The 12,402-nt window shown below is 43.1% G+C and overlaps 1 protein-coding gene across 1 annotated transcript; it reads right to left on the bottom strand.

Annotated features, from left to right (window-relative positions):
• Positions 1–712: 712 nt before the first annotated feature.
• Positions 713–11,828, bottom strand: LOC120319667 (phosphatidylinositol 5-phosphate 4-kinase type-2 beta-like). The gene is made up of 3 exons (XM_039368745.1): positions 11,031–11,828; positions 9,966–10,167; positions 713–2,981 (listed from the first exon to the last, which is right to left on the bottom strand). The coding sequence occupies exons 1-3, from the start codon at positions 11,153–11,155 to the stop codon at positions 2,880–2,882; spliced, it is 429 nt and encodes a 142-aa protein (XP_039224679.1). The 5' UTR covers positions 11,156–11,828; the 3' UTR covers positions 713–2,879.
• Positions 11,829–12,402: the final 574 nt, after the last annotated feature.

Raw genomic sequence — 12,402 nt, 5'->3', positions numbered from 1 at the left:
AAAAATCCATGACGCCTATTTAAATCACTTGAGTTGCAGATGATGTTATTCACTTCTCACAAGACCCAGAAGAGCTACAAAGACACATACAAGAGCTGCACAAAGTGGGAGAACTATTTGGTTTAAAAATAAACCTGAAAAAGAGCCAGGTTATTTTTAATAAATTCACCAAAGAAATATTTTTTTATATATCTGGAGAAGAACTAGATGTAGTAGACCACCACATATACCTTGACCAATGGATCTCAATGGAGAGTGATACAATAAAGGAAATTGAACTGTGTGTTAAATGTGATTGCAGGCATTCGGCAAGCTGAGCATAATTTTCAAGAACAACATCTCCGCTATGCCTAAAGAGAAAAGTTTCCGATCAGTGTATGTTACCTGCTGTAACATATGCTGGTGAAACATGGACACTAACCTCACAATGAGTCGTGGTGTCCCAGTGGTTAGAATGCTGTACTGCAGGCTACTTCTGCTGACTGCTGGCTGACTGCAGTTCAGCAGTTCGATTCTCACCGGCTCAAGATTGACTCAGCCTTCCATCCTTCCGAGGTCGGTAAAATGAGGCCCCAGATTGTTGGGGGCAACATGCTGACTCTGCTTAGAGAGAGGGCTATAAAGCACTGTGAAGCAGTTTATAAGTCTAAGCGCTATTGCTATAAATACAAAAGCTACGAGTGATCCAAAAAGCTATGGAAAGATACATGCTCAGAATTACAAGACAAAATAGAAAGACCTGCACATAGATTAGAGAACAAATGAAAGTATACGATATCATCAAGAGAGTAAAAGAATTGAAATGGAAATGGGCTGGTCACACAACAAGAACTGATGGTAGACAAAGGCAATCATAGAATGGATCCCACTTGATAAAAAGCATCCACGAAAGACACCTAAAACAAAATGGATCAACAACATTAGCAAGTGTTACAGGCCCAATTGGCAAAAGGAAGCTCAGGACTGTATTGGTTGGAAACAGGTGGAAGAAGATTTCATCCTGTAGTGAATACACAATGGCTAAAATGATGATAGGCTAAATGAAGAAGAAAAGAAGTTCTCTTATATCTACAAAATATTCTTGAGCCATAAAAAATTGTTGTCCAATTATACATATTATTATTCAAATTATACTAATGGCATTAATGAAAAAATGAACAAACTTTTAATTATTAAAAGTTGATCTAGATTGCCTGGCAATTGTAATCTCACTGCAGGTTAACATGTTGTACTTGAGATTAAGTCTCCTTTAAAGCATATTAGGGAGGAGTCAATGATGCCACCTTCACCCCTAGTTTGTATATTTCAATCCTTCTCTGAATTCAAGTCTGCTGTCGAGGACCAGCATGATTGTGTATCTGTCAAACTCAGCTCTCTCAGCCTAACATTTCTAACACTGGAATCAGTTTGCTTTCTATTCTACATTCAAATCCCAAGGTTTGTCCAGATGTAAAATCTAATTTTTCAACAAGCATTTTAAAATAAAAAAATGGATTAGGACATAGATATACAACTAAAAAAGAATTTAAATTCCAAAAGGCATCATAAAAACAGCAGTAGATAAAAAAGTTATCAGCTAGCTTTAAAAGCCACAATGAATAGTTAATATGGCTACTAAAGTACAGAGTGATGCATCGGAGAAAAGCATTGATAACTTTCTCCCTCTGCAAAGCATTGTAACCTATCATTTTTTTGATTTCTACTACACTGTATCAAACATGATACACAGAACAGATCTAAAAAATAGGGAGGCATAAAGAGAAAGAGAAACTCTTTAAATATGCTAGTCCATCAAATACAGTAATACTTGAGTAGCCTAAACATTTGGTACAGAAAGGATTTTACCCTCTATGTTCTGCTTTTATCAGAAAATGAATTGTGGTCCCCAATCATATCCATTCATGGCTGAACATAGAGCACACTCAGACAAGTGAATTGTGCTGAGTTCAAGTTACTCTTTTATAACACGATGTTTACCTGAAAATAAGACCTGCCTCATCATTTTTTTTGGCTCCAAAAGAGGCATTAGGGCTTATTTTCAGGAAAACATGGTAACAGGATGATCAGCCCAACCGGGCACCCCACCCTGGCATGCGCCCAGAAGGCTGGGGGAACTGATAGTGTCCAGCTGCAGCCCACTGGCTCCGTGGTTGGTGCACTCTGGGGCAGTGCAGCCTGCACAACACAGGTGAGTTGATTATCTGTCCAAGCAGTAGGCCACATCCTTGTGCGGCAGCATCAACAGCAGGCGGAGGGAGAGGCGCAGGGGGAGGCACATGATCTGGATGAGTCATGGGTAAGCCAAGAGATGGTGGGACAGAGTGAGTAGGCGGCTGATGCTGCCGTGCGAGAACGTGCCTCCCACGTCCGCCTGCCCACTCCATTCCACTAGTTCTGTTTGCCCTTGGCCACGAGGAGACAGGCAGCAGCGCAGCGTGTTGGGATCATCTGCCGCCCCCATGCCTCTGTCTGCTGCTGGTACTCCCGTGCCTCGGGATTACCTGCCTCCTTCCCCCGCGTGCCTGTTTGGAGGGCCGGCCCAGTGGTCTTAGAGCTTGGGATCATCTCTGCTGTATGGGCTTCAGCTGCTGCCAAACACCATCAGCCCCTGCACATTCACCACCCTCTGTGCTGGCCACACTCCCCTGGGCTGATGATGATTTTAACTGGGGCTTATTTTGGGGGCAGGGCTTATATTAAAAATCAGGCTAGGGCTTATTTTCTGGTTGGCTTTTATTTTCGGGGAAACATACTAGTTGTTTTTCTTTCATGTCAACATTTTGATTCATGTCATTATATATTCATAACAAGCCATCTATTCAGATACTGAAGTTAAATGGGGAATGGGGGGAGTATAATTTAATAAAAATGTTTATTACTCACTTATTGAAAAGATGATTGTCCACTTTAATCTTGCTGTAGGCTTTAAAGTCATCTGGCATTAACATAACAGGGACAGGGACATTACTCAACTCATTAATCTGCAAAAGAAATGCAACATCTAAACAGGATGTGAGGGAAAAAAGAAAGGAAGTCATCTGAATTGTTGGAATGTACAATTGTAGAGCCAATAAATCCCACTAATATTTACTGGAAGTTTCAGCATTAAATGAATATGGGCAAGAAAGCACAGATGTTCTATTAAAGGGGTGATATTTATTGAGAGAAGAAATCATAGTTATCTGAGTGCTCTAGGCTACATCATCTACGTCATCATCATGAGCAGTTGCTATCTCCAGGTTATGATTTTGTTTAATTTATATGACAGTGTACTGTTCCTCTTTCTCTTTTTCAATTTTTAGACAGATAATTATTTACATCTATATTAATAATTTCAGGTCCGTCTTAATCACTCATACCTTTAGTTAATAATCTGATTGTATTTTGATGCAAAGATGTGTTTGAAAGTATGGTAAGCACCTGCTAAAATGTTATTTTTCTTATTAGTTTGTTTTTTCTCAACTTCATATGCTATACTACATACACACTTGTATTTGGCCAATGAGCACTTTTTCACTGGTTTCTTTCCCTCTAGCAAAATTGGAAGTAGATGAAACAAGAGCACCTCTCAGAGGCATTTTTAAGATAAAGTTAGCTAAGAAACAATATGTAAATTTGAAAGAATTTTCATAGTAAGATGCATATAACATATGATAAATCAAACCCATGAGTACTGAATTATATAGCTTATGTGAAAAATATTATTTGAGACAAATAAGGTATTATGTGAGAGCCAGTTTGGTGTACATAATGGTTAAGACAAAAGACTAAATACCAGAAGGCCACAAATTTTAATCCTAGCCATGAAATCAACTGGGCGACTTTGGGTCAGTCACATTCTCTCAGTCACAGGAAAAAGGCTAGAGTAAACCATTTCTAAAATCTTGTAAAAAAAACTGCAGGGACTAGTCCAAGCAGTAAAGATAATTTTGATGGAAATTTGTAAAAACCATTACATGGCCAAAGGTGTGAGATATTTTTGAAGCCCAAGGAAATAAATTAATATTCAGAAGGGGGTCAGGTTAGAGGTCTCTCTAGCACAGAGAGGCAGGGGGCAGAGGGGAGATAGGCACAAATGCTTAGACTTCCCCAAAATTATGATCCAGAAGTGAGAAGACTTCTACCTAAGATTCTGTAACTGTTTGAACTTTAAACTTCATAATGCTCCTAGGGGGTTATACTGATTTTAGGCCAATCCTTCAGGGGAAACCACGTTGAAGGAAACAAAGCCATAGCTAACTTGGTGTTATGCTGAAGGAACATGTGAAATGATATTCTGTCTGCTACCTTATTTCAGGGATTGAAATGCCAGGACTTCTAAAAACTTAAGGAAATAAATTAGATGTTATCAATTTCAAGGAGCACTGCAGTGTCTCTTCACATACAGGACAATATCGCCATGGTCCTTCACAGAATGGAAATAATTCTGACACCAATATTGGTTATTTTTAGCATAAGGAAGAAAATAAATTTTCCACCATATGAAAACATCCAGTACTAAACAAGATGATAGATGATAAATATATTCAACTCTAATTGCCAGGAATTTTTATTCAATAATATTTATTGCTATTGCAATAACAATAAAGTTTTGTCACAATGTAGCACGTAAACAAACACCTAAATAAAGTGACTTGGAGAAAACACTTTGTTCATATAAATAAGATTCATCAAATATTCACAAATATTCATATTCATTGCAAATATTCACCAGTGACTTTAAATAATTAAACCTATTGCAATTGCAGTTGCATGAACCACGTTTAAGCATCTACAGAGTTTTTTTCTTCCTTGTTTTTCCTAATGAAGGGTCTTCTTTTTCAAATCAAGTCAGTGTTGATCCATTGATTGTGATGAATTGATTGATTGGTTTGCTGCCTGGATCCTCTCATTGTGGGCTGAAAGAGAAGCCAGCTTTCATGCCTAAACCAGGATTAGAATTCATAGTCTCCTGGTTTCTAGCCGCCCGCCGCCCTCCTCCCCCTCCTCTGCCTGCTCCTGCCACCTCCAGGGCGCCCTTCTCCTCCGACAGTGCCTGCTCCTGCCGCCGCAGCGCCATCGCACATGCCCCCGACGCCGTCCCAGGCCGGCTCAACTGCGATAGGCGGCCAGGCCAAGCTGGGTCTGGGCTGCTGTTGGCACTGCCGCTGGGCTGCTCCACCGCTGCCGGCTGAGCTGAGCTGCGCAGCCGAGCAGGTTGCCTGGTCACGCTCCAGCCCTGGCTGCCCTCCGCGCCGCGCCGGAGCCTCTCCCACGCTGCCCAGCCCACCTCCCTCGCCATTGGAGGCCACCTCGGTGGTGCCCGGCATGGCCCTGGGGCTGGCGGGCCGGAGCGGCTCCTTCCCAGCTCACTGGGCTCCGGGCCTCAGAAGCGGCCAGGCAGTGGGCAAGAGGGCAAGGTGGCAGCGATGCCCGCATGTGCGTCGGAGGCCAGCCGGCTGGGCTGGAAGAGGAGAAACGCCACCTTCCAAGCAGGAGCTGGTGCTCCGGCCACGCCCCTCTCGCATGTGATGAGTTGGGGAAGGGTCATGGCGGGAAGGGCTGCATGGCGTGGAAAGGGGCTTCTGCGATCCCGCTGCTGCGATGGCACTCAGGAGGCTGGAGGGGCAGGCAGATCCTGGTGGGCAGCTGGGAGAGGATGAGGATGGGTGTTCCAGGTTGGCGGGCATGAAAGGGCAGCCAGCGGCTTCCAAGGCCCTGGAGATACCGCCGCTTGGCTCTCTGCCAGAGCCTCCCCCCCTCCCTGGGCAATTGTGCAGAGCTGCTTGTGCGTCCTTGGCAGCACCAAGACAAGGCTGTGTGCCCAAGCCGAAACACAGCGCTTTTCCTACCACTTCTCCTCCCGTTGGTCAAAGGCAGACGCGATTTCCCTTTCCCTGGTTCTTTTCATCTGCGCTGGAAAGGACAATTTGGGCTATTTTACTACCGGTACCTGTTGCTTGTTTTATTACTTTTGCCTTTGCTGAACCAGAGAAAATTGGTTAAAGTGATTTTCAGGAGCTGCAGAATGCCTCCAAGTAAAACTGCAGCAATTACCCAGCCAATTATCCCTGCTAGGGCATCTGCGTATGTCTCCAGACCTTACTGGACTATCATCCCCTGCAGCCCTAAAAAGCACTGTGGAAGAGTGGGGAATGCTGGGAGTTGCAGTTCATCACCATCTGGAAAAACGTGACTCTCCAAAGATCAATCCTTCCTTCCTTCCTTCCTTCCTTCCTTCCTTCCTTCCTTCCTTCCTTCCTTCCTTCCTTCCTTCCTTCCTTCCTTTCCCCTTCAATCTCCTTCCTTCCTTCTCCATCTCCATCCCTTCCCCTTCAATCTCTCTCTCCTGCCTTCCTTTCTTCCTTCCCCCTTCAATCTCCTTCCTTCTCCATCTCCTTTCTTTACCCTTCAATCTTCCTTCCTTCCATCACCACCCCTTCCCCTTCAATCTCTCTCTTTCCTTCGTTTCTTCCCCCTTCAATCTCCTTTCTTCTCCATCTCCTTCCTTTCCCCTTCAATCTTTCTTCCTTCCATCTCCATCTCCATCCCTTCCTCTTCAATCTCTCTCCTTCCTTCCTTTCCCCTTCAATCTTCTTCCTTCTCCATCTCCTTCCTTTCCCCTTCAATCTTCTTTCCTTCCTTCCCCTTCCCTCCCTCCCAACATTTTTCAGCAAGGAAGAGTAAGCTTCTCCAGTGAACGTTGCTATATTGTTTTTGTGATTAATCACTATGCTTTAATTATGTTCAATTCGTAACAATGAAAATACACCTTGCATATCAGATATTTACATTACGATTCATAACAGTAGCAAAATTACAGTTATGAAGTAGCAACGAAAATAATTTTATGGTTGGGGGTCACCACAACATGAGGAACTGTATTAAAGGGTTATGGCATTAGGAAGGTTGAGAACCACTCCACTAGAACATATTTGCTCTCAGTTAAGCGCCTACAGATAAATCTTGTTTAACTTCTATTCTTTAGCAACAATGGTGCTGAACAAAGGGACTTTGTTCTGTCTGTTAAAGCACTCCCATAGTCATGTGAACAAAATTTGGGCCCACTTGGACCCATCTGAATTTACAATTGCCCACTTACCCACTGCTGTCAGCTGGCCATATCTGCTACTACTATGTCCACCACTATACCATAAGTGACTGCTATATAGGCCAAGGCCTTCTTTTGCACCACTGTAGCTGAGGTTTCTCTCATGTCTCACCCAAAGCCCTTTGTAAAAGATGTTTGGTGCATGAAAAAAAGCCTTGGCAAAAAAGAATCCTTCTAGCCAAGTCTTCTTTCACATGCCAGGCTTCTTTCCTGAAAGAAGACCCAGGTGGGACATGAATGAGGCCCAGGCATGTGAATAGAAACTCTGGCTGGGGTGCGAGAGAAGTCTTGGTTGCACTGGCCTGAAAGAAGGAGATGCAAAAGAAGGCCCTGGCTCGCACTATAGCAATGTATGGTGTAGGGCAGGGGTAGGCAACCCAAAACACTCAAAGAGCCACTTGAACCCGTTTCCCACCAAAAACAAAACACTGGGAGCCGCAAAACCCTTTTGATATCTAAAATGAAGATAACACTGCATATATGCTTTTTTACCTTTATTATAGGGGTGTGTGCATGTGTGTGTGTGTATGTATACACACACACACATATTAAAAATAAAAGTAAAAATATGACTCTTGGGAATATCCATACTATTAAAACAATGATCACCAACAGAATGCTTTAATGCTTTAAGAGAATAAAATTACATACACACACAGGTAAAAAAAGGATATATGCAGTGTGATCTTCATTTTAGATGTCAAAAGGGTCTCTCTCTCTCTCTCTCTGTCTCTCTCTCTCCCTCCATCTCTATCTGCCCTTGGTCTACCAGTCCTCTTCCCCCACTCTCTCTCTCTCTCTCTCTCTCTCTCTCTCTCTCTCTCTCTCTCTCTCTCTCTCTCTCTCTCTCTCTCTCTCTCTTTCTCCCCCCCCCATCTGGTGCTCACCTGGCAAGCTTCAAGCTGTTGTCCAACAAGCTCAGGGATAGAAAACCTCGTCTCTTTTATGACTCATGGACTTCAACTCCCAGAATTCCTGAGCCAGCCTAGCTGGGCTAGCTAGCTCTCTCCTGCCCTTCCTGCTTCCTGCTTCCTGCAGAGACGCAGTAAAGGGAGGAGCTCCGCCCAGTAAGCTTTTCAGCTCCTCGGAGAATAATGTGAGTGCACTCTCTTTTACACATACACACACACACACACACACACACACACAAAACACACACACACAAAACACACACACAGAGAGAGAGAGAGAGAGAGAGAGAGAAGCAGGGAAGCGCAATTGCCTCTCTCTGTCTCTGTCTCTCTCTGCAAAGGCAGAGGAGGCTGGGAGCCACAGGGGAAGGCTCAAAGAGCCACATGCGGCTCCGGAGCCGCAGGTTGCCGACCTGTGGTGTAGGGGTAAGAACTGGGTGGTTGGGGTAGCTAGTGGGTAGGCAGATAGCCAAAAGGGCAGAGATTGGGGGGAAGACAGGCAAATGAGGGGAGTTTAGGAGGAGACAGTGGAGGCAGTCCCTTATCTTACCAAAGCATGCAGATGGGAAGGACAAAGTTGGGAATAGCTTGGATCAGGATGGGTCCTCACCTAATGACCCGTGGAATTCAGTTAATGACAGCAATGGGAATTTCCAGGCTTACCAGGGCTAAGCAATGTAATCATGTGATGTTACATTATGACTGCATCCCTTAGCAACAGAAATGTAAATTGTAAACTGCCTGTGTGGTCTTCCAGATGTTGCTGAATTAATATTCTCAGCAAACTCAGAAAGCATGATTGATTATAAAAAATACTGGGATCTGTAGTCCATCAGCACCATAATTTCCCATTCAGATATGTGCATATAATACACAACAGGGCTTGTCAGGATGCTACTTTTGAAATAAACATTCTTAATTTCTTTGGGACCATCTTACTAACTGGAGCTTGTGAAGCGCTGGTGAATTATTTTTCAGTAACCTTCCTCTAAACTGCCACTTTTCAGATATTCTGGGACTATTAATTGACAACGCTCACTAAGATTTCTAGGATATGTACAGTTCTGTCCCTGGACTCTGAAATGGCAAGAGCTTTTTTTTTTGCTTTGTATAACTGAGATAATCCACATTCAGACAGATTCCAACAAAATGATTTATCATAATATTTATATATATTTAATTATATAGTATTATTCTGGATAATGAAAAAAATTATCATCTGTTATCTCTTCTTAACTTAGAGATTCCTGCTTTATGAAGATTTCTGCTTTATGAAGATTGTTTATCGAAGCAACAATAATTTAAAATACAAAAAATCAAAACTCATCCTTGATAAAGAATATACCAGGCGGGATTTACTGAATCCAGATGACACATAGGTTAAAAAAACCAGAACATGTTGTTGAGGATTTGAAGCTACAATCCTCTATATAGAGCACTGTTTCTAAACTCAATAGTCCACTTCTGAATAAACAATCTCCTGGTTCGTTCAAAAACTAAAATTGTGCAAAAAATGTTCCTCCTTAAATCAAGTTCAGGAAAAGCACAGCTTTTTAAAGAAGTTGTCAATAGGTAAAATATACATACCCACATGCTCCAGTCCCACCAAATTCCTACTGGTGTGTGAGAAGAAAGATTATAGTAAAGAACCTCTATCTTCTATAGAGGAAGACTTTGAAATTCATTAATCACAGAATTGCTTCCCCTTTGTAATTATTTTTTTTACCTGCTCTCCATTTCAAAATGATGCCTGTCTCTACAATTTTCCAATATTTGTTTTCATGCAAGATATGAATTCTTATAAATACCCAAATAAAGACGCTTACCCTGTACCTAATAATCAACACAAGAGTTGCTACATAATGGTTTTAAGAAGAGACAAATATTCAATGGCAGAATGTGCCTCTCTAGTTGAGAGGTCAGGTTCAAAGAGATGGGAGGTGAACTGAGTTGTTCTTGCTCACCGTGTGGTTGACTCCCCACATAAGGACACTCAGGAGAGGTTCAGAGGCTCGAAACAGTTTCACTTTCTGGCAGACGAAATGCTTCTTCTTTGTCTTGGTCTTGGAAGCACTGAGAGCAGCACCTATAGCTGAGCCAGCGCTTGCAGCCGCTGTGCCTCCAGTACAGTTTGAGGCCATAGCAGAGAGAGGGTCCTGGGGGCTGCTAAACAAATATTGGCCTCCTAAGAGCAGAGTTTTTTCATGCCTCTCCTTAGGCCCCTCCAACCTGGGCAACACCTCAGACAGTCATGTCAAAATGCTCTCCAAGGAAAGGCTCAGACTTCTGTTCCTTCAGTACTCAGCCACTCTCCCTCCACATTCTTTAAAGACAGAACTTGTACCAGCTCAAAATGGCACCACTTGGTACATAAGCTGGTTAGACTTGACACCTCCTTGCAAGATACTACTAGAACCAGCCTCTCATTTATAGCACCATAGCTTCGCTCCTTTTTAAACTTGAAGTGGTGCTTCTTGTCTTTTTCCGACCTTCAGATTACAGTGGGCCGTTAAAGGCACCGCTTCTATTCTTCTCTGCTCAACCGCGGTTGAATGTCATTCGAATCTGAGGTACTTCTTTAATTCTCCCTATAAGTTCCCCAAAATGGTACCATCCAACCCTCCCTTTTCCACCTAGACCAGTCCCACTGCAATTAAATCAGCCGTATCCCTCCCCCCCCATAAAAAGCGTTCACAACGGTATCACCCGTCCTTCTTTTCTCTCCACCTAATTCAGCGGACTCACCTAAATAGATAGGAGATACACACAGGTGCACATGCACACGCACCAATCACAACAGTACCACCCACATGAACACACCCTTCCCCTCGTTACAAGCAAGAGTTCCGTTCAGAGAACCGGGCACCACACCATAACTCGCCTTTCACATCAGTTTGATCCGAGCCCCACCCCGTCTATTATCAAATAGTAGTGTCTACCTCCCTACCCAAGCTATCCTAACCTTAACCCCCCCTTTACAACATAGTTCGATTAGTTTCATCTGCTATGAATATATCGCCCCACCCCACCTTCCCCTCATGCCTCCCTCTCCGTGGTTTGTTCCACCGCGGAACAAGCTGTGCCATCGACTCCTGCGCAAAGGAGGCGTCAAGATGGCGACGAATAAAGGGAGGGGCGGACCGGAATGTTCCATTTCTCTTTGAGAAATTGAAGGAGAAAAGTACTGTAATAATAGTTTATTTAAAAAGGGTCAAGGAATTATGTTGTGACAAAGCAATGTAGTTTGGATTAATTTTTTAAAATAACGCACAGCTAGCAAATCCACTAACTTTTCCTTTAATTATCTTGCTTGAAAAGATAGTTTATTCCGAAGACAGTGTTGTATCAAATAGGTTAGTATTTATCCGTTTTAGAGACCAAATAACCAATCAACAATGGAGCACCTAGAGTTATGAATGGGAAATTATGACTGTATGTCACCGAAGCGTTCTATTTTAGAGACAGCGCCACCTCTGAATAAGAATAAGTGAAAAAAAAATTGCTTTTGTGCAGAACATCCAGCTACAAGTAGTAGCTTAATTGATGGTCACTGTCTTCCGTATTTTGCCGGCTTAGAAAGAAAAACAGCTAAACTAATGAACATGTTGACTGGGTATCTAAATTGATGGTCTCTTATTTTAGATGGAAAACACATATTTGCTCTACTCTGACTTTGGGTTGACCCGGAATTAGGAGACAGCATAGAAAGTATTGATGAAAGTTAGCCCAGAAGGAAATATTAAAAAGGGCAGAAAAATATATTTTTCCTCAAAAGGACTTTTTAAAACCAAACTTGGCCCCAAATCTATCTCTCTGCCCCAAGCAAGACATTTGCCCTATGCAAATGTAAAACCATCAGAAAGTTGGAGCTAGAGCAATCAAGAAGACAAAAGAGAAGATCTGCATACCCCACCCAAACTCTAGGAGTCAGCCCCATCACCTGGGAAGCAGGATATGATAATAGAATTAAACCACAGATATCAAGGCCTAGACAAACACTCAGAAACAGCCTCAAGGTTCATGCCACAGGAACAGGAAACTATTCCAAACAAGGCTAGAGGGGGTATAAAAGCCTACTGCCCCATGTGCTCAGCCCTTCGCTCTCTTCTTCTCTCCTCTGCACTTTCCTGAAGACCATCTTTCTGCAATAAACTGTAACCTTCTTCCCAAAGCAGTCACCATGTTTGCTTATTTATTCCCGGCTTGGATGAACCAGGATGAAGACCTTACTTCTAACAATTTGGCACCCCGAGATGGGACTCCAAGCTAACCTCTCCAATGGACTGAGACTGGTAAGCCCTATCTTGCCGGCAGCAGACCCCCTTGTGTCTGTGGATGGGTTTCCCAGGCCTTGCCCATGTGGAGCTAGGGTAGCAAAGGGAGTTTTGAGAGTTTGAGCTC

Source organism: Crotalus tigris, unplaced genomic scaffold, assembly GCF_016545835.1.
Source record: "Crotalus tigris isolate CLP2741 ecotype Arizona unplaced genomic scaffold, ASM1654583v1 scf7180000020929.304458, whole genome shotgun sequence".
NCBI lineage: Eukaryota > Metazoa > Chordata > Lepidosauria > Squamata > Viperidae > Crotalus > Crotalus tigris.
The sequence above is the reverse complement of the archived record's forward strand: the minus strand, read 5'-3'. Positions and strand labels throughout refer to the sequence as shown.